The sequence below is a fragment of the Polypterus senegalus genome, chromosome 8, assembly GCF_016835505.1.
Source record: "Polypterus senegalus isolate Bchr_013 chromosome 8, ASM1683550v1, whole genome shotgun sequence".
NCBI lineage: Eukaryota > Metazoa > Chordata > Cladistia > Polypteriformes > Polypteridae > Polypterus > Polypterus senegalus.
This window is the reverse complement of record NC_053161.1, coordinates 105877095-105904451: the sequence shown is the minus strand read 5'-3', so window position 1 is coordinate 105904451 and position 27357 is coordinate 105877095. Positions and strand designations below refer to the sequence as shown.

At 36.4% G+C, this 27357-nt stretch overlaps 1 protein-coding gene across 3 annotated transcripts in view; it reads right to left on the bottom strand.

Annotated features, from left to right (window-relative positions):
- Positions 1–27357, bottom strand: part of itpr2 (inositol 1,4,5-trisphosphate receptor, type 2) — a 583413-nt gene that overhangs the window by 386129 nt on the left and 169927 nt on the right. For all 3 annotated transcript variants that reach the window (XM_039761551.1, XM_039761550.1, XM_039761552.1), the window contains 6 exons: positions 22749–22910; positions 14718–14890; positions 14331–14450; positions 7964–8008; positions 5531–5707; positions 2619–2870 (listed from right to left, as the gene is read on the bottom strand). In XM_039761551.1, the coding sequence (XP_039617485.1) occupies positions 2619–2870; positions 5531–5707; positions 7964–8008; positions 14331–14450; positions 14718–14890; positions 22749–22910 (929 nt within the window). The remainder of the gene's footprint in view (positions 1–2618; positions 2871–5530; positions 5708–7963; positions 8009–14330; positions 14451–14717; positions 14891–22748; positions 22911–27357) is intronic.

The following is a 27357-nucleotide window of genomic DNA, read 5'->3' as shown; positions in this document are numbered from 1 at the left end:
AAACACTTGAGAACAACTCCCTGGCTTAACTATCCTACCTCTGTGTGATATAGAGGCTATGGTGAACATTATGCTCACTCAGTGAAGTATAAAACTGCCAGTGTTTGAGTCATTTTGTACGGATAAAATTCACTGCTTTGATAACACTCATGACATGATCCATTTAAAGCGATTTGCTGCATAACTACTCCTGGTGTACAATGCAATGAAATGCACAAAAATCTTTACTTCCACTTCTTTACTAATTGTGCTTTATCTTGGAATTTGGCAAAAATACCTCCTTTTATTCTCCCACACAATGGCGATGCACTAGGAGTAGCCAGTGTGAGCCAAATTCATTCCTAGTTTATCCTAAGATCCAACCAAACAACTGAAAATGAAATTAGCTGCAGCTGTATCTGTCATATGAATCAGTTCAACAAACCCAAAGAGTCATCAAAACCTCTGATAAAAACTAAGTTAAGCCACACCGGTAACATCAGTGCTCTTACCTGCTGCAATGGAAAAAAAAAAATAAATGTCTGCACTTTTTTTTTTTTTTATAAATTGACTCTGTACCAGTTTAGCTGCCTTCAACATGCATGATTTTTAATTTAGTCCCTTTCAAAATATGGCTTTAATGTTGATGAAATTTCTTTGACAACAGTATAGAGGCAAAATTCCATTACAATGAACTGCCAGGGACCTAAAAAATATTTTGTTGTAATTTTGTATTTGTTGCTATAGTGCTTTCTTTAACTTGTATCCAGGCACTTGCAATCATTTCAGTAGCTTCTTTCGCATTATTTTTAATCTCCTCCTGCCTACAAGTTATGCTGAGAAGAATTTTTCTCAGCATTTCCTTGCAATAATAAACTTTCAGGGTGTGAATGATGCCCAAATCCAATGGCTAAAGCGCTGCTATGCAACAGGGTGGGAGGAATTCAACGCGAACATTATCTAAATATGGAAGCATGTTCTTTTGGGAATGTCATGCTGAAGTGCGTCCTGAAACATGATTGCCGAATCTGTGTAAGATTATTTGTCTGTTGCCGGGGCAGGGCAAAAGCAGGCTCACAGCGGTGCAGTGAGGCACCACAGAAGCGAATCCTAAAAGATAGGGGTCACATTATAAGTCCCTGTCTTCCATCCCAAAACACGATTCTGAGTCTCAGTACTTTAGCAAAATTAGCTTTATTCAGCTTGAAACAGGAACAGCATGGTTATTTATTGTAGCGGGATCTACCACTCTCCTATAGATAGACACAGCACTCAGACAGGGTTGTGGCTAGGTCAAGTAATCTGCTTCCATGCATTTACAATGTTCCTTGCATCACCCATCGAGATCTTTCCTGTTTGCTTCAGTGAAGAGCCACAGCACGGCTATGAGCCTGCTGTTGCCCCAGTAATGGATTAACAGTCTTCCACAGACGCAGTGATCATACTTAGGGGTGCTCTTTGGCATGTTGTCCAGTTGGGATAGGTCCCATGAGAGTTTAGAAACCACACATTTTCTTGAATGAGTATCGCATTAATAGGAATGTTTCTTGAACGAGTATCATATAACCACGTAAAAATGGCTTTTCGACATCTTCAATTGCAGCAGTTCGCACACATTTGCAACTCAAGATTTTTCTTTTTTTGCTCAGTCTTTCAAGAAAGTTGACAGTGTCGATGGCGAAATTCTGAATTCACTGGCAACGTCTTTTTTCTTTTTGCCGCAATCAAGAGCTGCAAAAATTGCACTTTTTCTTTTTTTAATATGAACTGTTATCGTTTTTTCTTGTCTAGCGTTTCTATAGAAGGGTGACAATGAGTTAAATTCCAATGGATGTATTTCAAATGTTAACGAGCAATAAGCAAAAGGTATCACTGAAAACCACAGAAAAAAAAAACACAGCCAAAAAACAGTACGAGGAAAGTTCAAAGACATTTTTTTACAATGTTTCTGTTTGAGGATCGTTGTGCACAACTGAGCTGCGACCACAGAACTAACTGCTATGTGGATGATTCATTCAGGCATTTCAAGGTCTTTTGGGCACTTTGTTGTAATGAAAGTATCTGCTGAATGTATTTCATAGTAACGAGATTTCTATAGACTCGTATCATATGGGAAAACTGTCGGGACCATAAAAATACTTTGTTGTAATGAAAATTTCATTATAAAGATATTCATTGTAATGGAATTTTATCTTTATTTCACCTTCACAGGGGCATCATTTGCCTCCCGACTATGAGTGAAAAGCAGACTGTTGCTTTTAAAGAGCAGTAACTAACTCACTGATCTAGTCTGTCCAAAGCTGTCCTGTATATTTACCACATACTAAAAGTTGAGGATGACAGAGGCTAGGGTCACAGAATGTTCATATAGGCAATTCACTGCATAAATTAAACTAGTCAGTCTGAAAGGGATAGTTGTAAGAACCACAACAGATTTTATTATTATAAAAAAACTGTCTAAGGAAAATTATCAAAACAGTTTAAAAATTATTATGGTACCATACAAGGTGCACTTGACTCAAAGATAAAAATAGCATTTCTAAGAATCATCTAAGAATTTCTATCCATTCTATTGCATGTATTTCTCAAACCACCATAAACTGCACCTCCATTAATATTCAAAAGATATAAAGACTTACTCATTTATACTGATTTTGGAAGGGATTTCTGTCCAGAGTCTGGCATATTTGATTGGGACTACAGTTTCTTGTGGATCCCGGTCTACATGCATATGAAGCATTAGTCGACAGAAAGAGGCTCTTAAGTTGTAAGGCAAATATTCATCAGACATACAACGCAAAATAAGGTCTACAGAAAGTTCTTTGGAGATTTGATTTATTGCAAGATACTGACGATCGAGGCACATCTTAGCAAATAGGTTCAACTGATATCTGAAAGAAAAAAAAAAAAACAGCTAAATTCTATACAGTCAACAAAGTATTTCCATCTCTTTATTTAACAATTATTTGGCAAAAAATTAAAACATTAAACCAGTCATTAAAACTTACTGAATACCTCCACAATTAAGCTGAAATAACACAATAAAAAACATACCTTCTTAGTGCAACTTTCAGCTAGGAGAGTGATAATGCAATTAAACAGGATGAGAAAAAAAATTAACAGATGAATGTCTATAGTTCCAAACCCTTTTAGGCATTAGCATTAAGTGATGTTCCGCAGGAGCTAACAGGATCAATAAACAAACAATCAAGAAAGATACAGGCATAGTGGAGAATGTAATCACTAGGGACACTGAAACTCAAGTTTGCTACAGGGACAAACATACTGTGTTGCTTCAGGTGCACAAGTGGGGACCTCCTGTAAAGGGCTGATAGGCTCATGGCCAAAGCAAGTGTGGATCCAGTAGTCACAGTCCACACTTGAACACCAGACACACACAAGGGTAGGCTGCCATTTCTGCAATCCTGATTTAAAGAGCTCAGTGCAAAGCTGAGGAACACAACTGACCAGGTGGTCTTCTCTGAAGTTCTCCCTGTGCTACCTGCCAATCTAGGTAACAGATTAGAAAATTTGACATATGGCTCATATCTTAGTGTAGGACAGAGAGGTATAAGTTTATTGGATACTGGAAATCCTTCTGGCAGAGATGAGACAATAAACATCACAGCAGTGATATAAAGGGTTTGTGGCATATACATTTTAGATGAATAAATAAATAACATTCTAGTGTGCTTTTGTGTGGGGTGTAGGTAGTGTGGCCGAGTGGAGGTGGATGTGGGAATGGGTGATCCCAAATCACGTGTGGGATTGTCCTGTTCCATCATTAGCGCTGGAATCTTGATTGCGGTCTTTTTTCTCTCCTCTTCCCTCTGTTGCACCTTTACTTGTGGTATTTCTTGTTGCTCCTTATGTTTATGAGCAGTAGACAAATGACAGTGTGTTTTTTTAAAATCCTTAAAAAAACTGAGAGGACACCTTGAACACTATAACCTATGCAACTACACCATACATAAAATGAGCAACAAATAACGACACCTCTGGGGGTAAAAAATTACTATTTACTGGGGAAGGAATTCACTGAGCCTGTTTAAAAATATTGTGGCATCACAACAAGGATAAAATGTTTTATAATATGTATGCAATCTGAAGATGTAGGTTAATACTCAGGGACACGTCTGGCTTTAACATGTACATATTCAGTAAGTTTTATGGCTATAGTTTCCCATTTTTGCTGATTTTTAAAAAACCTATAAATAATGCTTCGCCTAAAAACACAAGTTTCTTTCGCAAATAAATGTATTTAATAGGTCAGGTCAGGGTGCATTCACTGGTACAGCACATTATTGCACACACCACACGACAAAATAGCTCTTGGTTGGCAACCACCCATGTAGGCACGCAGTCCAGTCCCACCCCCGGAAATGATCATATATCTGCAGTAGCCAGATGTTACGTGGGCATCCCCTTGGCCTGATGCATTTGCTCAGGTCCTCATCAATGAGGATGCTGTGAGCCAGATCACCTTCAGGGGCACCACATGGCCGTAGTGCCATAACTGAGGCTCCCTTCACAATGCAGGTAATATGACTCATTCAGGATTCCATAAGCAACCGCTCATTTAACACAAAGTTAAATCAGTGGTACCCAAGGATTCTCTGAAGAGACACAGTAACAAAAAAGTCCAGTCTTTGTCTGAGGTCACTGGATATCATCCATGCCTCGCAACTATATAGCAAAACAGGAAGCACCAGGACTCTAAAGACTTAGACGTTCTTCCTTTTGCAAAGATATCAGGAGCACCACATATCCTTTTCCAGTGATCTCATGGCCCCCACGCTCTCCCATCTATCCCTGTCTTTTATATACTGTAATTTCCTGTCACACTGACTGCCTTCATGTCCTCCCTCATCACATCCATAAAACTCCACTTTGAAACTCCTCTTTTCCTTTTTCCTGGCAGTTCCATCTTCAACATTCTTTTCCTGAAGTATCTGTCATCTCTCTCTGCACATGCCCAAACCATATCAATCTAGCCTCTCACTTGGTCACTAAAGTATCATGTCTGTGTTGTTCCTCTAATATGCTCATTCCTAATCTTGTCTACCCTCATTACTCCAAGTGAAAATTGTAGCACCTTCAACTTGGCAAAAATATTCAAATTTTACTTTAAAAATGGATAATGTGGTACAGTTAATTTTTAAGAAAGTTGGCGATATGTTTCCAAGAACCACAATATCAATGTATTTTTATAAAAAATGTAACTTTAAAGTCTAAGAATATGCTATAATCCATTACTTCCATACAAAGCACATTTTATGTCTTCCATGAAATTAAAAAACAACATTGTCCTTAATATTCCAGGAATTCAAAATGAATTTAAATAAATTAATTAATACAAAAATTGAATTGATTATCTAATGGCTATTGTACCTAAAATTACAAAACAAAATCAAAAAGTAACAAATATAGTTAAGTGATGATAAGAATACACAACTGAGAAAAGTCAGCATAAAACAAAAAATATATTTTTTATTATGAAACTACAACACTGAATTGTTGCTTGATATTGTTTGATATATTTTGTTTATACCTGTAATAAGAAATGATTTCTTTATCCATTTTATTGTTTTGTTTAGCATCTTGGGCCAAATGTCTGATTGATTTTCCATGACGTTCGGTGTTACTATCAGTCCAATAGAGCCAAATTTCCTCCTCTTCACTGTCATCCTGTAATTCATGTCCATTTTCAGCATGTAATGGCATAACACTGTAACAAATAATGTAACTTTATTTTTCATAAAGCACATGTAACAGGTATCATTTTATTTCTAATTAAGTTACCATAAAACACAGCTTGTACTGAAATAAGCTTTACTATCGGGAGACCAGCCCAAGTGACATGATACTAGAAATACAATAGGAATCTGGGCAATGAGAAGGAAAACAATAGTCAAGAACATCCCATCATATTCTGTTGCAAAGAAAAACTAAGTGGAGTAGAGTGGAGTATGAGTATTTATAGCAACTCAATAGTTTATTGGAACATTTCTGCAAATTATATTTAAATAGAATGATAAAAAGTGCAGCTAACACATCCAGTTTTTCAGTGGCTGTGTATCTCAATTGGTTAATGCAAGTCTATTAAATTAGGTATATCATGTAGCTAAAAAACGACTTAGCTTGTCATTTCAGTACTTCAATCACCTCTGTAATTATAAAGAATATTTGGGTTTTAAAATAATTTTATGTTTAATGTCTCTCACTGTTTTTATATTATGCTCATTTTATAATTAGCCTTCTCATTTGTAAAGTGACATTTCAAATAAGAAAAATACAAACAATTCATCCTATCATTTACATCACATTTGTCAACTACATATCTCTGACTGCATATTACTGCACCAAGACACTTAAGTGCACCTATCAAGTCACGTAAGTCATTTCTATTTTCCCATGGTACCATATATCCTTACATACCTTTTAGTCTTTTTCCATACATAACACATCTTGCTTACATGTTCTTCATTTGTCACTTAATGAGAAGAAATTATATTTTTCTTCCTTGATCTAACAATAGCATAGATGTCAGGCTAATAAGCTGCACAGCTAGTGATGCAAATGCTATCCAGAAATAGATGCATAATTACATATCAATGGCATTGTCATTATTGTTACAATAAAACAGTGCATGTCTCCTTGAATGAGGGAATTTCTCCTGACTGATTTAATTTGTCCGCAGTTTTTCATAACCTACCACTATGATGGCACTATCAAGTGCTTAATGGCATGCTCCCATAACAAACTGTTCATTTAGTGCAACATTCCCAGGGACTCATTTCAACCAGTGTGGCAGTCACCAAAACAAAATCAAACATGATTTATTCTTAAAGTTGGTCACACCTTACTAGATTTCTATCTAGTGTTAGGGGATGTCAAACTTGAAAACTACAGTTGCTAATCTTGTTGCCCCAGAATGTCAGATTATTTGATTAGTAATCACAAGGTATGATGGACATGATTCGATGACAACCTTTCAGCACAGTTCCAAATTTCTAAAGTTTCAGGTCTTCCATATACTGCATAGTGACCTCAGCCACAATCTCAGTTTTTCTTCCCTCATTCTATTCTGTCATGGTACAACAAACAAAAAGTTCACCATGCTTTAAACTGAGGTTTGATAAATAAATAAATAATTCATTCATTCATTATTTGATAAGACACCCTAAATAACAAAATCCGTTTCATTTCTTTTTTTTTTTAGGATTACCTGTTTATAGGCAAATAAGGGCAAAAACAGAAAAAAAATTTTAAAAATTTAGGACTTAGAAACAAAAAGAAACCTAGTCATTTACAAAAAAATTAAGAGAAAAAGAACAACAAAACGAAATACCTTCTAGGCGGGGAAAAAAGTTTAGAAACAAAAATAAGATTACACCTTAGTGCTCAGGTCAAACAAAAGAAAGAAAACACAAGAGCTTGGCTAAGGAATGTATAGCTTTGATTTTGCTTTGAGTCTTTTTAGAGGAATGGTTACCTCAGCTTTAACACATAAAAGAAGAGTTAAAGAAACTAGGAATTATTTAAAATTTACTTTAAATTATGGCATGTGTCAGACATAATCGACATTTTATGTTATTCAGTTTAAATTATTTGTGACAATCTATGTAGACTAATACTGCAACATAACAGGATAGAAACAGGATTAATTAAACAACTATAGAGAAAAAATCAAGTGCCTACAAAGCTTGACGAAACTGACAATTAATACAAACTAACGGAGGTAATAAATGACTTACTGAATATAAAGCTTACTTAAATACTCAATGGATAAGCTGACAAAAAATTGATGAACAAAAAATGTTTTAACACAAATTTTAACTTGCTCCCCTTTACATTTTCACATACATATAAACCTTTTTACTTCCATAGCATCATTCTTTTCGAATCATGAAAAATCGGATAATATAGCTATAATGTTTAATGCAGTTTAATGACAGTATTTTAAAGTCTGATATGAACCAACCTTCTGCTCCCTTTGTCTGCATTGTCACCATCTGCATATGGAGGCCTATAAGAGAGTAAAACAGCAGTCATACAATTAACAGGAATAAATACTTGGGAAGAAAAGTTTTGCTTCTGAGGTGCAAGACGCTAATATAAAACTTCTATTTTTATTAACATACTTAAACATGCAAAACACATTTGTCACCTGGTAAGCTGATGTCATATTATGAGACTTCTAGCCATGGGGTATGTCAACTGCAGTTGCTAATTTTCGTTGACGGACCATGTCAATTTACATAAATGAAAATTGCTGTGCATATCACATTTATGGACTGTGAAAACATTCTAGACCAGTCATGCTCTGCAATTTTTGTGAAAACCAATAGCACACTGCCACACGGAGCCTGTGCTGTGGAAAGGGTTAAGAGGTACAGGGAGTTCATCTGCTATGTCAGCAGTTTTATTTCTGTGAATCTCTCCCCACGGGATTAATAAAGTTTATCCAATCTAATTAAATGTTATGCAAAATATGAGACATCAGACAGACAAGCTTCTTTTCTGTTTGTAATGTCCAAAGCCCACCAATGTTCCTTATTCCTTACTACATTATAGGCATTGTACTTCTGGATGAGCACGGATTGACTGTCAGCTCTCATGGACACAAGCCTGGCCTTAAGAGTAATACAAAAATCAATCAGGTATGCTTCTGTCTGAGTAATTCATGGACCATTTGGAGGGAGTAAATGGGCATGTCACTTTATGTGACTGCTTCACAGAAGCGCACTACTAATTTTCTCTGACTCTTGGGGGTTGGAATTATGCACATGAAGGTTCTAACTGAAACTCATCTGGAAAAGCCATGCAATGTAACATAACCTTTAAATGAATTCCAACTTGATACAAACTTCAATTATCAGGGTTAGAACTAACATCTTAAAGAAAAAAGTCAAATAATTGCTATTTATACATAACACAAAACAAAGACATTTTTGTTTTATTACAATTTTTATGCTGATCACATTTAGTTGCAGCTTTGAAATCAACTGTGTCCTTAGTGTTTTCTACTCTGATCTTTCTTAAATGAACTTCATGGCATTTAAAAATACCATCATTACTAGTTTGACCTATGTTTATTGATTATTATAAACTGTCCTATTTATGTTTGAGTGTGAGTGCATGCACATATGGTCCCTGTTCTGGACTTGCACAATCCTGGGGCTGGTTTCAGTCCTAACCCTAATGCTGCTGGAATAGACATCGGCCCCTCTACAAACCTGAAATGGACTGTGTAAGTCTGAGAATGCAAGAATACAGCATATTTATGTTTGTTTGACTAAATTGTAAAAAATGTGACACAGTGGTAAAGAATTGTTGTCTCACGGATCCAGCATTTAGTGTTTGAATCTTACACCCAGTCACTCTCTGTGTGGAGTGTGCACATTTTCTCTATGTCTATGTTAGAATCCCTCCCCTTCCCAATGCCTCCACCATCAACAAGGAAAAACATGAGACCCTGTGATTATCTTTGAGGATTCTTAGACACTGTGCCACATTTGGAGCTGTCTACTTTTGAACATACTACATGCAATTAATTGTACATGACTAAAACATTTCTACCATAGTTCATTTCCTGATTTTCATAATGACTGACACTGGCTTTTGTTGATAGCCAATACAAAACAGAATTTTACATAAAACTGAATTGCACATGGCAATTAGAAGGAATAATGAGAATTTTGAGTATCTATTATCATCTGTATTTCAGGTTTACGATTTTCATTTCTCTACTCTGTGTTATTCATGCAAGCATTTATTCTTGTGCTTTCATCAGCTGTACATTCAAGCATTTATCTTTGCCATGCCAATAGCCAGACAACAATGTTTTGTGTTTTACTTAAAATTATTACAAACAGGTTGTACATTTAGATGGCCCATGCAATGAACTGAAGGATTTAAATGCTAGAATTACCAGAGCCAATGAAAAAACTTCTAAATCCGGCCCACCTTAAATCCCTTCGCACCTTTCCGTCAACGTCTTTTGTTTTCTAAATGTGTCGATAAGCCCAAGCAGCAAGCAGCCTGCTATAAAAAACCCCACCGCCTCAGAACAGAAAGTTTTCCCAGTTCCTGCCTTGATTGATTATCTTACTATTTTGAGGAGTGAGCTGCTGTTATTGGTAATATTATACAATAAAAACATAAATTCGATTTGTGTCTGTAAGAGCTCGTGTAAATTTATAGTACTTGTAAAAGTTAGAATTTTTTTTAGTGTTTTGAGACAATGGAACTGTTAATTCTCTGATTTGGATGGATAAAAGCTGACACACAAACACTGGTGAGTCTGCCTTCCTCATATCTCACCATCACTTGAATTTTTTTTTTTATTCAGTTTTATTGCGTGTTCCTGCTCACACTGAATTAGTATGCACCCTATGGTCCATGATGTTAAAGCCGCACTGACAAAAAAAATCAGAGACATCAATTCTAGCGTTACACATTTTACAGAAAAGAACAGATGAATGGAAATAATATTTTGAACTATGCACGGCATGGACTGTGGACAGCATCTACCTTTGGGGACTGTAGGAGATATGAGAGGCTAAGAATTGCCAATAATTTCAATTCTACATTAGCATCAGTACCTAAAAATAGCACAGCCTTCTTAGTGGATTTGAATAAATTTCTACCAAAAAAAAAAAAAGTTACAAATCACTCTGTCACTTACTCAAAAGCCCTGTCCTATTCTATTTCTATCCCATTTGGAAAATCAGCATCTCCATCAGGTATAGGGAGAAAAAAAAAAATCACACTTTATTCTGTTTAATTGTGGTTCAGCTCCATCAATTTTGTTTTTAATATTTCCTCTGTGTCTAGTCTGTGTTTATTACTTCCAAAATTACTGATATTTTAAGCTGCTTTATGCATTGATTTTAAGCTGCTCAAAGAAACAGAAGAAAGTGACCATGAGAGTACAGCTTGATTACTCCCAAGTGTGTGAGAGAGATCTCATCATTACATCAGTATGTTATCTTTTCAGGTGATACATTACAGTTGTGTTCATGTGCTAGGTGAGCTAATTTTTACAAATTTTGCAATATATGGATTTATGGAGCCTACACTATATTTACCTGCATCACCTATACTGTATTTCAAAATGTTAGTTACTCTTAGGGCTCGTTTATACTTCACGCTCAGAACACGCATCCATCATGGCTGCCACGTGTTATCAGTGTTCATTGAAGCATCCTCTGAGCAGGTCCTCAGAAATTAACGTGACATGTGCGCGAGATGCAGTACCAGCAAAAAGTCGGGGGGGCGCAGTGTGCTAAAAGTTGGAATGTGACGTCAGTCTCTGTTTACTATTTACATGTGACAGAAAGCTTTGCGGATCCTATAAGATCAGTGCGCGAGCTTTGATGTTTGATGAATGGTTCGATGTGGTGAAGCAAAATGCCGACATATAGATGTATTCGTGGTGCTTTTATATTCAAGCGTTGCATATTCCTGATCGTAATGACACGATACATTTTAAAAGTCTCACATACTGTCTTCTGTGCCGTCTTTTTTTCTAGGGCTTCCATCCGGTCCTGACAGCAGCGCATCGCCAGCTATAGATTGCCACATCGAGCACATTAAATGTATGATATTCCAACTCTCTGCACATTTAGAATCCTTAGATTTACAGTGGTGTGAAAAACTATTTGCCCCCTTCCTGATTTCTTATTCTTTTGCCTGTTTGTCACACAAAATGTTTCTGATCATCAAACACATTTAACCATTAGTCAAATATAACACAAGTAAACACAAAATGCAGTTTTTAAATGATGGTTTTATTATTTAGGAGAAAAAATCCAAACCTACATGGCCCTGTGTGAAAAAGTAATTGCCCCTTGTTAAAAATAACCTAACTGTGGTGTATCACACCTGAGTTCAATTTCCGTAGCCACCCCCAGGCCTGATTACTGCCACACCTGTTTCAATCAAGAAATCACTTAAATAGGAGCTGCCTGACACAGAGAAGTAGACCAAAAGCACCTCAAAAGCTAGACATCATGCCAAGATCCAAAGAAATTCAGGAACAAATGAGAACAGAAGTAATTGAGATCTATCAGTCTGGTAAAGGTTATAAAGCCATTTCTAAAGCTTTGGGACTCCAGCGAACCACAGTGAGAGCCATTATCCACAAATGGCAAAAACATGGAACAGTGGTGAACCTTCCCAGGAGTGGCCGGCCGACCAAAATTACCCCAAGAGCGCAGAGACGACTCATCCGAGAGGTCACAAAAGACCCCAGGACAACGTCTAAAGAACTGCAGGCCTCACTTGCCTCAATTAAGGTCAGTGTTCACGACTCCACCATAAGAAAGAGACTGGGCAAAAACGGCCTGCATGGCAGATTTCCAAGAAGCAAACCACTGTTAAGCAAAAAGAACATTAGGGCTTGTCTCAATTTTGCTAAGAAACATCTCAATGATTGCCAAGACTTTTGGGAAAATACCTTGTGGACTGATGAGACAAAAGTTGAACTTTTGGAAGGCAAATGTCCCGCTACATCTGGCGTAAAAGGAACACAGCATTTCAGAAAAAGAACATCATACCAACAGTAAAATATGGCAGTGATAGTGTGATGGTCTGGGGTTGTTTTGCTGCTTCAGGACCTGGAAGGCTTGCTGTGATAGATGGAACCATGAATTCTACTGTCTACCAAAAAATCCTGAAGGAGAATGTCCGGCCATCTGTTCGTCAACTCAAGCTGAAGCGATCTTGGGTGCTGCAACAGGACAATGACCCAAAACACACCAGCAAATCCACCTCTGAATGGCTGAAGAAAAACAAAATGAAGACTTTGGAGTGGCCTAGTCAAAGTCCTGACCTGAATCCAATTGAGATGCTATGGCATGACCTTAAAAAGGCGGTTCATGCTAGAAAACCCTCAAATAAAGCTGAATTACAACAATTCTGCAAAGATGAGTGGGCCAAAATTCCTCCAGAGCGCTGTAAAAGACTCATTGCAAGTTATCGCAAACGCTTGATTGCAGTTATTGCTGCTAAGGGTGGCCCAACCAGTTATTAGGTTCAGGGGGCAATTACTTTTTCACACAGGGCCATGTAGGTTTGGATTTTTTTTTCTCCCTAAATAATAAAAACCATCATTTAAAAACAGCATTTTATGTTTACTTGTGTTATATTTGACTAATGGTTAAATGTGTTTGATGATCAGAAACATTTTGTGTGACAAACATGCAAAAGAATAAGAAATCAGGAAGGGGGCAAATAGTTTTTCACACCACTGTATACTTGATATCACTTTCATGATGAAATGCATTAAAGTATGTATGTTACAGATAAATAGGTTACAGATAGTTCTCGGTTAAATAATGAATACTGTTAATAATTACACACATGGGGGTGACATGGTGGCGGAGCATTAGCACTGCTGTCTTGCAGGGAGTCACACCGCTGATAATCCCTGCCTGAAGTTTACATGTTTTTCTGCTGGGTTTCGTCAGTGTGCTCCAGTTTCCTTCCAAAGATAAGCAGATTTGGTTACACTAAAATGACGCTAGGGTATGTGAGTGCTTGTATTCACCTTGCGATGAGCTGATGCCTTGTCCAGTTTCTGCCTCGTGCTCAATGCTAGCTAAAATGGACAAATCCCTGAACTGATGGATTTAATCATTAAACATCCTTTTCAGAGATATTGCGGTAAGGTGTTATCGGAATTTAATGGGTGTTCCAGGAAATTCACAGCACAGCGAAGCCGAACCTGTTCTCACCGTGATAATATCTCGCACTGCCACCTGGTGGTTTCCTCCAGATTTACGTAAAGTACGCGTGCAAGTATAAACAGTACAACACTTGCGTAGCAGGAGCGTCTACTGCAGCATGTGTCGCATGAAGTATAACCCCGGCCTTAGTCAATAAAGTGACACATAATAGATCTTTTAATTATGTCAAGATATCTGTATGCAGGTAAAGCTGAATTTAAAGAGAACTTCCACAAAAAATATTGTTTATGTTCCAGTAATTAAAGGCACATTATCTCCGAATTCATTGTTATGGACGAACTTCGCCAGTAGCAGAATGTAAGTGTATTACTAAAGGCTACAGCTATAGTGTTTGTAAAAGCATACATGCACAGGGTTAGTCTCATAGCTCTCTACTCCATCTTGTGGATCAAAATGATATTGCAATAGAAGATGACAAGAATAGTCATGGTGACAAAATTGTAATTACAACCCTCATCTGGTAATGTACATCAGTGAATAAATGGCATAAAAAACTGAAATATGAAATGAAAAAAAAAAAAACTTAATTCCTTTAGTAAAACTAATAATTCTCTACAAACTAAAAATATTCAACATTATATCCAAAACAATACTTACTCTGTGCGAATGAGAATGTCAGCATTATTGGGGTTAAGTATAAATTTGCAAATAAGCTCTTGAGTCACTGGAATGGCAGTTGTGTTTGAGACACAAAGATCTGATAAATAATCCAAAAACCTACATAGAGAAAATAAATTTCCAGTTTTTTAATAAATAACATTACTTACTTTTTCCTTAGTTACTATGAAATATTCTATTACATAAACATAAAAACATGTATACTCTGCATACAATATTGTACTAAACTGATGACTTAAAAACATCATGTTTACTAACAGCAAATACACCACCTTTAATTTCTATTAAGTGTAGTACTACATAATAAGCACTTGGCCACTGACTGATTGCCTTTAAGCAAACATAATACATTCTATAACTTTCTACCTGGGTTCTCTGTTCCTTCTCAGCAAACTCACAAATGTTTCTATTTCTTTGGCATTAATGTGCTTTTCCAATAGTTTTCTGTTATTATGCAGCAAGGCAGTGATGGTGTCTTCAGCTAAAATATCATATCCAATTTGTGATTGCATGATGCAAAAATTCTGTGCAATATACTCCTGGAAGAAAGAAAAAGAAATTGCAGAAACATTACATTGTAAAATTGTCTATTTATAATATGTAGTTACTAAACAAAAAGTGACCTATAATAAAAAGAATTAAAAAATTAACCATAGAACAAAAAATTGTTTCAATTAAATTAACAGGCAGGAGACAAACTACAGTGGACTTTGAACCATAGGGTTGCAGCTAAAAATTCAATCACCAACTCATCAATCATTCTAATTGATAATACTGTATCTGTCTTCTAAACCTGTAAGCCACTTTAAAGAAAGACATTAATCAGTATGTTATAAAACACGTTGTCTAGGTGCAGTCCACCCTACTTAAATGTTCCTACTCTCGTACGCGCGTACCCATCTGTCTTGGTGACTGCTGGGCTTCCTGTTCAGCCTCTGTCAAAAGAGTACTGTTTAACATTCTTGCAATTCTATGCTTTGCCACATGTGTGAATTCCCTTTGTCGGCTACTTTAAAACTGAGATCTCTATCGTTCTGACCGGTTTCTCTGACTTTAAATATTGTACTTTAGCCCTCTCTCCTGCAGCTGTTACGGAAGCATACTGTATTGTTGTCTGCATATTGATCTGGCAAAATTTTACACCGGATGCCCTTCCTGATGTAACCCTCACCATTTATCCAGGCTTTGGACCGGCACGAAGAAACACACTGGTTTGTGCATCTCACTTGCACTGTTTGTATTCCCCCATATTAAGAAACTCCTATACTGTCACCCAGTTAACTGCTCTATTTCCCAACTGCTAAGAACTACCATCGGACCTTACTTTTATTCTGTGTTAATAAGTGTTCTCTTATTTTAATTCTTACTTTGTCTTTTTTTCTCTTTCTTCAACATGTAAAGCACTTTGAGCTACATTATTTGTATGAAAATGTGCTCTATAAAGGTTTTTGTTGTTCAATCTAAAATAAATAAACAAAACTTGCTTAGTGAATATCTTCTGCTAGTTATTTTTTCATGGTGTCTTACCTGCACCTACAGCCCCATTGTGCTTGATTGGGCGAGCGTCTTAACGCTGGCCATTTATCTAAGCACTGCTGAGCCTTCCCCTTCACTGCATTGAAGTCAGCTGTTTTTTTTTTTTTAAACTAAGGAGTCGCCATTTCCACATCCACCCAAGTTTGCAAAGTTGATGTCAGCATGCCCTATCAACTTATTCTATCATTCTCACTTGCATTAAATGCAGAATACAGACAGCCTATCAAAATTGAAAGAAATTGACTCCCTGGTCCTTTCTCCTAATATAGTGTGCTCCTTCCACACCCTTCAGTCAAAACCAATGAAAGGTATTGAACTGGTATCACAATAAAAATAATCGTGATTTTTTTTATCTTTCACTCTATACTGTATAATATTCTGAGGAAATACAAATTACAGAATTAAGGGCATTTTAACTTCCTTAGCATAGCATTTTATCCCCAAAAAACATGTAAAAAGCATTGCATTTTATTGGCATAAAAATTCAATTTTTATTAAATCTCAAAAGTATAATAATGATATAAATAATAAAAGCAATGATGAATAAAAATAATATGAAATGAATAATAATAACAAAAATAAAAACAATAATAACATTAATAATGATGCCAAAACAGTATATACTCTATAATCTATATATAAATGTTGAAGTATGGTGAAAGACACACTCCAACATTACAGTACTTTAGGGATTTTCTTTCCAGATTTATCAGTTTTTGAAAATCACATTGCACAGGTAACAGTTGGATTCTGTTTTTTTTCTGTTGGAGGTACATAATCAATACAACCTCTACCAATAAAACACTCTGGATTGATCTGCGATGTGCTGGGTCAACCGTGTCTCTTTAGTGGTACTGTAGATGGTGGATGTGAGGCAATGATTTGTTCTAAACACTGGCATGAAAATTTTGCAAGAGATTCAGTTTGCCAGCTTTTTGTTTGTGTAACACGAATGCACTCTAATGCACTATTCCACCTAATGACAAAATATCTTTTTGCAGTATTTCTTTTGTTGCCTCCGCATAAAGGGATAGAAAGTCAATTCTTGATCCACATAATCTACGCCACCCATCGTGCTATTGTAGTCAACCACAGAACAAGGCTTTGTAACCTACTTTTTGCTCTTAACCTGCACAGTGACTGTCGCTACATTATGCACAGTGCTAAGAAGAAACATCTTTCTTGTCTTTCCATTTCAGAGCAAGCATTTTACCCTTTTGCCAAGCTACTAGTGTATCTTGCTGTAATTTAGCTCTGCCATAGCCTACAGGTATGCCACGCTGGTTAAGACACACTGTTCCATATGCATCAGTCTCTCTTTACTTATAAGCCATGAGACTTTCATCATGACCTGGAATGTAAACACTATGAAATTTTATTACAATTGCCTTTTATATGTCCCAAATTTTGTTCATTTTGGGTGCTGGATGGGTATTCTCTTCAAAGTCTTCAATGTTAGTAAAGTGCAGATATTTTATAATTGGTGAAAACCTACACTCAGACATAATTTATCCAAAGAATGACACCGACAACACTTTTACAGCCCAACTAATTCTCGGTTATGCAAGACACATCTGTACAGTTGCCTGAGTGACACGTGGGACTAACACTTTTAGCACGGTTTTTGCAGCCCAAGTAACGCTCAGGTCTAATGCTAAGGAGATTAATACAACTAGCCAAGCTAAATTAAAGACAAAGTTTTCACATCCTTCAGCAAACTAAAACTCTATAATTTCTCCACTAAAAGTGTTTATTATACATTCACTTACAAAATTAGGAATACTTGTACATCCATGCAATTATCTAATGAGCCAATCATGTGGCAGTAGCACACTACAGTAATCCCTCGCTATATCGCGCTTTGACTTTCGCGGTTTCACTCTATCGCGGATTTTAAATGTAAGCACATCTAAATATATATCACAGATTTTTCGCTGGTTCGCGGATTTCTGCAGACAGTGGGACTTTTAATTTATGCTACACGCTTCCTCAGTTTGTTTGCCCTGTTGATTTCATACAAGGGACGCTATTGGCGGATGGCTTAGAAGCTACCCAATCAGGGCATGTATTACATATTAACTAAAACTCCTCAATGCTATAAGATGTGCTTCCCGCGCGGAGCTTGATTGTTTGCTTGTCTCTGCCTCTCTCTCACCCTCTCTGACATTCTCTGCGCCTGACGGAGGGGGTGTGAGCAGAGGTGCTGTTTGCTTAAAAGATACTGACGCTCCTCTAAAAAAATGCTGCTTTATTGCGGTGCTCGGCATATTTAAAAGCACAAAAGCACACGTATTGATTTTTTGATTGTTGCTTTAATCTCGCTCTCTCTCTCTGACGTTCTCTGCGCCTGACGGAGGGGCTGTTTGCACAGAGGCTGTACAGACGCTCCTCTAAAAATGCCGCAGCAAACTTAAAAGCACAAGTATTGATTTTTTGATTGTTTGCTTTTCTTTGCGAGCTCTCTCTCTCTCTCCCTCCCTCTGAAATTCTCTGCTCCTGAAGAGAAGATCTATTTGCATTCTTTTAATTGTGAGAAAGAACTGTCATCTCTGTCTTGTCATAGAGGACAGTTTAAACTTTTGACTAAAGGGTGTTATTTCATGTCTAGAGGGCTCTAATAATGTTAACAGTGTGGGAGAGTTTATAAGGGCTTAAAATATATAAAAATAACCATACAAACATATGGTTTCTACTTGCTGATTTTATCTATCGCGGGGTTCTGGAACGCAACCCCGCGATCGAGGAGGGATTACTGTACATTAAAATAATAGCGATACAGGTCAGGAGCTTCAGTTAATGTTCGTACAAAACACAATGGGGAAAGAATGTGATTTCAGTGATTTCGACTATGGCAATGACTCTTGGAATAAGTATTTCTGTAGTGAACTTCCCCCAAGCAAATGTGACTGAATCATGCCATGCGAAGTTTCGCTGGAGGCTACTCTTTGATCGAATGTACTTGTATCACACATAGACACCACCAAATAAAATTGACCAAATGTCACTGTTTCACTCCACTGTTCGGAGTATGCCAGTTTTTGACTTGTATGCCAATAATTTGCTGCTTAAGTTGATTGGACAATGTATATTGGACCCTGTCTGAATGGTTTAGGTGTATGTTACTAGCTCTGGGATTCTGACAAGTGGTGTTTCCTTCCCCAAGCCAAGGGCTGCCTCCATGCTATGACCCAGAACTTGAAGAAGCTGGTTTATTCCAGACATCAAATGTAAGAAAAAGCAAAAAAAAAACAAAAAAAAAAAAACACAAATTTGTGGCGAAGTTGAGACAGATGGAAGCAGAATGTGTAAAATGCAGCACAAAAATGCCAAACAATTGTGTAAAATGTAAGGTTTCTCTGTTTCTAATGGTAAACAGACACAAGAAAATTATAACTTATATACACTTTTTCCTGTTTTAAGAAATTGTTTAGGTAAGAGAGACAACATGTTTCTAAAATGAGACACAAAATGTTTCCAAAAGCTGGGACACCTTGTGCCAAACTATATAACTTTACAATGCTATGGGATATGAAATCTAAACTTGGTACAATCATGGCTGACAGACAGGGGCACACAAAGTTAATTTTAGGGCTGTGCATAATATATATGTTTATTTGACTTTTTACAGAGTTTAGTTTAGTTTTAATTTCCTCCTTTGCTACGACCTCCAAGTGGTCCAGAGTGAATCTCATAACTGAGCTGGCCCTTTTAACCCGTTAACTGCCAAATTATTTTCCCGAATATTTTTGCTTTATTGTTATAGATTTACATCTCCTTAATAAGGAAAACATATATTTTGAATCTCAACATTTGTACTTTTTCCAAAATTTCAAAATTTTGGCCCTTCCCCAAATGGGGATCATGACACATACTACCTAGTTTTGGTGCCATACTGGAAAACACTCAACATGTAGTCCAACATTACATTTGCAGCACTGTTTTCTTGCGTTAGTCTTACACACTGCACACTTCCTTTGTTTGCCCATTTCTGTGCGTTCAATGTAGTGACCAGTTCCAGAGGTTCTGATATCAGCAAGAACACGACTCTTGGCTGGTTTGGAGAAGGATTTCCTCCCAGCCTTTTTTGGGTCAGATATTCGCGAAGAAAGAGCAAGATATGCCCTGGCAACAGATCTTCTGAAATCTTCTAATATTCTGAAATTGTCAAAATAAATTTTGTGAGCATATGGTGTCTCTAAAATTGAAATCATTTTCAAGATAACAGATGCCCCAAGTCCGGACACGCCTGCATCATCATCACTGCCTGTAGCCTTGCCTTCGTACACCTGCATCTGGTAACAATAGCCTGTTTGTGAGCAGCAAATCGCCCATTGTTTGAATCCAAATCTTACAGGCTTACCACGCATAAACTGCTTGAGGTAATGGTGTCCGAAATATCTGACCATTTGTTCATCAATGCTCAAACTTTCAGAGAAGACACCAAATTGCTGAAAGTTTTCATTTAGTTTGTCAATTAATGGGCGAATCTTAAAGAGCTTGTCCCTTTCATTTTCTGGGATCCCTTCCAGGTCAGAATTGTCAGTAATATGGAGGTAGTGTTTTATTTCCAGATATCTGTTTCGACTCGTACATTTTCTCACACTTTGAACATCCATATCTTCATCTTCACACCAGTACAATTGTTCTTGAGGAAGAGAGTGGTACCCAGTGAAGAGAAGAATGGCAATAAACTTTCTAATACAATCATTGTCTGCTGGACAATATCTGTGATAACTGCGTCATCAAATAGCTTCTCAAAACACTGCACAGGGCTTTTCCCCCTGAGTAAGTTGATGAGATCACACCTTCTTTTTTCCACAACATCACAGTTTGGGTAGCTTTTAGAATAAACTGGTGGTCTCTTCTTCCACTTTGGATTCAAAGGTACCACTCTCCTTTTGGCAGGTGGTAGGCCTGTATCATTTGTAGCGGTGCTTGTTGATGGTGACGCGATGGCCACTGTAACATGATCATCCTCCCTTGCTGTGCGATGAATTTCAACAGGTCCAGGAACATCTGCCGGTTCATCATCATCAATAATGTTGTCATCAATATCTTCGTTGTCTGACACTTCATCAACTCATTCTGGAGGAAGTTCCACAATATCTATAGGGCCATTGTCGTCGTCATCTTCATCAGAACTTAGAAATGCATCGTCATTTATTATATCATCGATTTCTTTCAAAGAAAGAACCCTGTGCCGCGCCATTTTCTATAAAATGCAAGTACAAAATATTTAGTGAAATTCCAGTCAGTATCAGATGTGAGCCCCAAATAGGGATCGAGATATTTGGTTCTATTGTGCCCATCAAAACTATATAATGTATTGAAAAGTGTGATTACAGTACTAAACACTTACCAATCCTCACGACAAACTATCAAGAATGAAAAGGAGCCTCTTGGATAAACACTTGTTCTGCTGTAAAAAACGGCGTTCTACTCATGAGACGAAAATAGCTGCCTCGACTGGAAGAATGATCTCGCGTGGGAAGCCAACCACGTGCACAAGCAAAATTTAGCATCCGCAGCACAGACACAAACCTGATAAGTCATGCGCACATCGTTGTTTCCTAAATAGATAGCAGGTGGCGTCACTAGACGGTTTAAAGTACATGATCCCCAAATGGGGACCGTGGCAGTTAATGGGTTAATTAGCCTGTTGATTCGGGGGGTTGGGGCACCTCTTGAAGTGACATAAGCAGCCCAGCCCAGAGTGGACAATTACACTGGATATCACGGAGCTGCAGAACATGTGAAGGATGTCTGTTCCCATACAAAAGGAGCACACTCTCCTAAGGAAAAAGAGTATATTCTGCCCTTTCTTATAAAATTCCTCTGTGTTCTGTAACTGTAGCGGTGAACTGATTCTAAAGCCGCTCCCTGAATAGTGTCTGGACATAGAAGCTCTTTGGTGTGGCAAAAGTTGACATTAGTGTGAAACAAAGGTTTTTATTCATGTAAAAATATTCTTTTAAAATGTGGACTGTTAATACTCACTACTCCGCAGCTCCTTATCTACCAATAAGGAGAATAATAGCCATTCATTTTTGGGTATGCAATGTAGGTGCAATAATGCTAAAAGCCCCTTGGGGCATAACAGGTTAAGAGTCTTTGATAAAGTGTGAATACTGAATAGCATAATCCTCAGTCGTGATGGTGACAGTAGTGACATTAAATTAGTAAAGAAAACATTATGATTATTGAAAAGTATGCATTAGTTGGTTTTTCAAATATAGACTTCCAAATGACAAATTTGAATTTGATAATTTTAAGAAAACACCAGACATCACATTTCTTTACATAGATTTTGAAGTTCATTCAATAGTCAATGAAACAAACATAAAAAATTACTCTGAAAAACCTTAAAAGAAGGTGTGGGGGTATAGCATTAAGGTCAAAGAAGTCTTATTTTGCATCCCCATACTCTGTGATTCAAATATTTTTTCTTTTTTAGTCTAGAATCTAGGTATTTTCATTTTGTTTTAATAATGATAAAATCTACTGTACAGGAAAACACAGAGCTAACGTACAGCATTAAAGAGCAAAGGTTTCCATTTTGGATGCCAATAGTATTCAGAGTGCATAACTCAGCAACATTATTTGACATCCTTTTAAACTCCAGTTATTAAATGTATGAAAGTTTTCTCATGCATTATGTTTTTGCACAAGTAATTCAATGTTAGGTGTGCCCTGTGACTTGTAGGCATAAAGCAAATCACATTAAAGCATCACAGAGCAACACCTTCCATTAGGAAAACTAAGGAAAATAAAAGCAGAACACAAAAATTAAATTACAAAGAAGGTTCACCATTACTAGTACAGTTCTATAGTAGCACTGCATTTATAAACAGCCATGTTTACCTGATTTTTCCTGTAATCATGCTGCGAATGTCGGATCAGTCTGTAGCACAACCTAAGCATATATCTGAAAGGAGCATATCTCTGATCACCCAGGTCATCTAGTTTTAGCAATGGTCCTTCACCACTTTTATCTGAAAACGGGCTTTTCAAAATACCAAATATCTGTAAAATAAGTATAGTACCAAGTAAGCTTTAATTTGCTGAGCAATTCATTTTTTTTTTTAATAAATGGCTTAACTAACAGGGAACTGGGACTGTCTCAGCCTGACATTTTAAAAATATTTATCATCATTTATTATAATCACTATATTTTGACATATAAATCTGATCAATGTTTAAATATGTAATGTAATAAAATAATGTTTTATTTTCATAAATACATAAAAATACAGATCTGTCTATCTATATATACAGTTTAAATTCCACCATAACAAACTGTAATGGACTGGAAACTCTCTATAACATGGATTTCAATATAATGGAATTAGAACAAATATTGATGTATGGGGTAAATAATCAATTTTGCCAGAAACAATGGCAGTGAGAATTTCCAACTTTTTCTGCAACATAAATTGCTGAGGTTTGTTGTTTTTTGTGACTTAATAAATTTTAATATGAAAAGATCATGATAAAACATATGAGGAAATAAGAGTTCACAATTAAAAAAAAAATCACTGGATGCATAAATTTGCTAGCACAAAATTCAAAGACACATTAAAATGCAAATGCAAAATGCAAATTAAAAAAAAATATATTTCTAAAAAATAAAGACTATGGTGTGCAGGTATTCACAGAGTAAAATGTCGTTCAACTTATGAAACATGTTGAATTCGTTCAGTAGCAAAAATAGGAGAGAAGCTCAGCATTCAGCACTTGTGCTCTAAGACATGACAAACTTTAAGCTCCCATCTGGTCAAAGTGCTGAGTAAGGTGAAACTATGCCTCAAGCAACTCAGAAATAAAGCACAATGTAATAACTTCAGATTTTTACAACATTTGAGTACAAGGACAACATTTGAGTATACCTAAACAAGCAATCCAATTGGCTGTTCAGAGGAGCTGAAGAATCCCAGAGCTGCAACAGAAACATGGGTTTTGCTGCTTTTCACATGAAAAATTATGTAATTGTAATGTGCTTTTTTAAACACTAGTTCTATTGGAAATTGTCCACGACAAATAAGCATTCATTAAATTAGAAATTTCATTAAAACAGAATTCATTCTAATGGAACTTGGCTTGTATGTTAATTTACCTACTGTAGATCCACATTATATACATACTATTAATATAGCCAATAGAATGTAATTGCAGCCCACAACAGATATAAGGTCAGTGTTTAACACTAGAATTACCAGAGCCTACGAAAAAACTCATAGATCCGTCCCATCTTAAATCTTACCTCTCCGTCAGCATCTTTTGTCTTTTAAGTGTGATGATAAGCAGCAAGTAGTCTGCTATCACATCCCCCACCTGCTCACAGATTTCTCAGCTCAAGTCTGTTTACCTGCGTGTCAGTTGCTTGGAGTTGTATAGAGTGAGAAGTCAAGCAAAATCACACCTTTTATAAATAATATATTGTTATTTGGAACACATGCATTTCATGTGTGTTCCGTGTCTACAACGATCTACGTAAACACATCGTTAAAAAAAGAAACGTGTTTCATGTTTTAGTAATAACTAGCAGAATACCCGCGCTTCGCAGCGGAGAAGTAGTGTGTTAAAGAAGTTATAAAAAAGAAAAGCAAACATTTTAAAAATAACGTAAGATGATTGTTAATGTAATTGTTTTGTCATTGATATGAGTGTTGTTGTCATATCTATCTATTTATATATATATATATATATATATATATATATATATATATATATATATATATATATATATATATATATATATATATATATATATATATATATATATATATATATATATATATATATATATATATATATATATATATATATATATATATAGCTAGCTGCGATTGGCAGCGAGAAGTAAAAAGAAAAGGAAACATTTTAATAATAACGTAACATGATTGACAATGTAATTGTTTTGTAATTGTCATGAGTGTTGCTGGCATATATATATATATATATATATATATATATATATATATATATATATATATATATATATATACATATACACACATACATATATATACATATACATATATATACACATACTGTATATATACACACACACATATATATACATACTGTATATACAACATATACATATCTACATATATACTGTATATACACATATATATACAAATCTACATATATATATCTACATATATATATTAGGGTGGGACTCGATTAAAAAATTAATCCAATTAATTAGAGGCTGTGTAAGAATTAATCTTGATTAATCGTATGTAATCGCACACGTAAATTTGCCCCAAATCGCAAATTTTTTTTTTATTTAAAAGCGGTTTTAGTGGGCGACAGAATCAAATAATAGACATGGACATGAATATTGTAAACTGAAGCTGTTTTAATTTCTGAAAAAAAGCTTTTAAACTGCATTTGAATTCAAAACAGAAACAAAAATATCATCCCTGGTTAAAATTGGGCAGACTTAAAAATAAAGTGGTAGTTTAAGTACTTTAAGTACATTTTCAGAATAGTATTGTCTTTAAATAATAATAACCAAAATTTCACCATAAAGTGCAGTTTTCTTCTTAAAAAATAAGTCAGAAACATAAAAGGTAATTTGACCAGCTTACTCTTTAAACTCTGAGTAACATTAGCCAAAATTATTTTGTACATTAGGCTAAAACAGTGTGATCATTGAACATTTTGTAATTAGATGTATTTAGAATTACTAACGGTCACGGAAGTCCAATGATCCCCAGTAAGAGCCACAAAGTCCGCTTTCTGTAATGCATCTAATTTTGCTTGCTTTTCAGTGTGCACAAAACCATGCTTTTATCAAGGCTTCGCTCGGTAGTCGAAATGATCAGTCGTAGGAAGCGCTTTATTCCGACTCTAACATTTTTGTAGCTGTGATGTGTGCATCAGTGTAATGGATGTACCAGGAAATCATGCATTGACAAAAGTTCCCGTTTGCTTGGAATTGAAAGTGTGATTAAATGCGTTATTTTTAGCGCGTTATGGAGTACATGCATCGAAGCTTCTCAACTGTGCTTGTGCTAAGAAAGGGAAAATTTTAAAAATAGCGTAACATGATTCTGCGTTAACCTAATATTTTTTCATACGTCCCAAACCAAGGAGATGGGAAGGTAAAATGAATCGGTAGCGCGCGTACATAGTCAGTACATCCCCTCTCGGGAATCGAACCTCGAATGTGGCGTTAGAGGCTTAAGACTCTACAATTGCGCCACCGCTTGTCTATGCTAAAGTATGTATTGTAGATCGGGCTATAGATATACATTTATATATATACCCGTGTATCGCAGTGGAGAAGTAGAAGTTATGAAAAGAAAAGGGAACATTTTAAAAATAGCGTAACATGATTGTCAATATACAGTAATTGTTTTGTGAGTGTTATTGAATGTTGCTGTCATCAAGGATTTGATTATCATTATTTCTTTCAATCAGGCTCGTATTTGTACGATGTGTTCAAGTTACATTCCGTGTTTGTCAATCGTTGTAAAGATAAGAGGTTTCATTCATCGATTAGTTCCTTACTGCATCAATAAACAGCTCGTCTTCCTTTTTATCTGTGATGTGACAAACTGCATGCACGGGTTTTTTTTTACGCTGTCTTCCTTTAGCGGGACATTGACTTTTCCACCGTGTGCTTTGTTTCCACAGTAGCTGCATTTATGAATATGCTTATCAGGCGCTTCATATTTTTGCTGCCTTTTCAATTGTGTAATTCGGTTTTGTTCAGCTCTTTGGAACTGTTGCTTTTATCTGTGCACTGCATCAGTTCACGTGAGCCACTCGGTGTACTTGCATCGAAGGTTCCCAGCTGTGCTGGTGCCATCTCGTGCTATGTCCATAGCTTTATTTAATGTTACCTTAGTCCTGGCACTTAAAACTTTCTCTGGCAGTTTCGCTGAGTTTGTGTCAAACACCACCCTGACCATCTCATCTTCCTCTCCATAAGCACAGTCCTTCACCCGTGAATATTTACCCGTGGCAGTTTGCTATTGGATTGCCGCTGACGGATGGGCTTATATGGGCAGGCACTAAATTACAAACGCCAGCGCAGCCTGTCTATGAACTTAATTTAAAGTGTAGGTTTACATCGTGCTTTGTTTCAGTAGCAGAACTCGCTTCTTATTGTTTCGCTGCCTTCTCAATTATATAATGCATGTTTTCTTGAGCGCTTTTTTGAGGTCTTCCTGGTTTTCTATGTACTGCGTGATTACGTGGGAGGCGTGATGATGTCACACGAAACTCCGCCACGGCGTTGAAGCTCATCTCCATTACATTAAATGGAGAAAAACTGCTTCCAGTTATGACCATTACGCGTAGAATTTCGATATAAAACCTGTCCAACTTTTGTAAGGAAGCTGTAAGGAATCAACCTGCCAAATTTCAGCCTTCCACCCACACGGGAAGTTGGAGAATTAGTGATGAGTCAGTGAGTGAGTGAGTGAGTGAGTGAGTGAGTGAGTAAGTGAGTGAG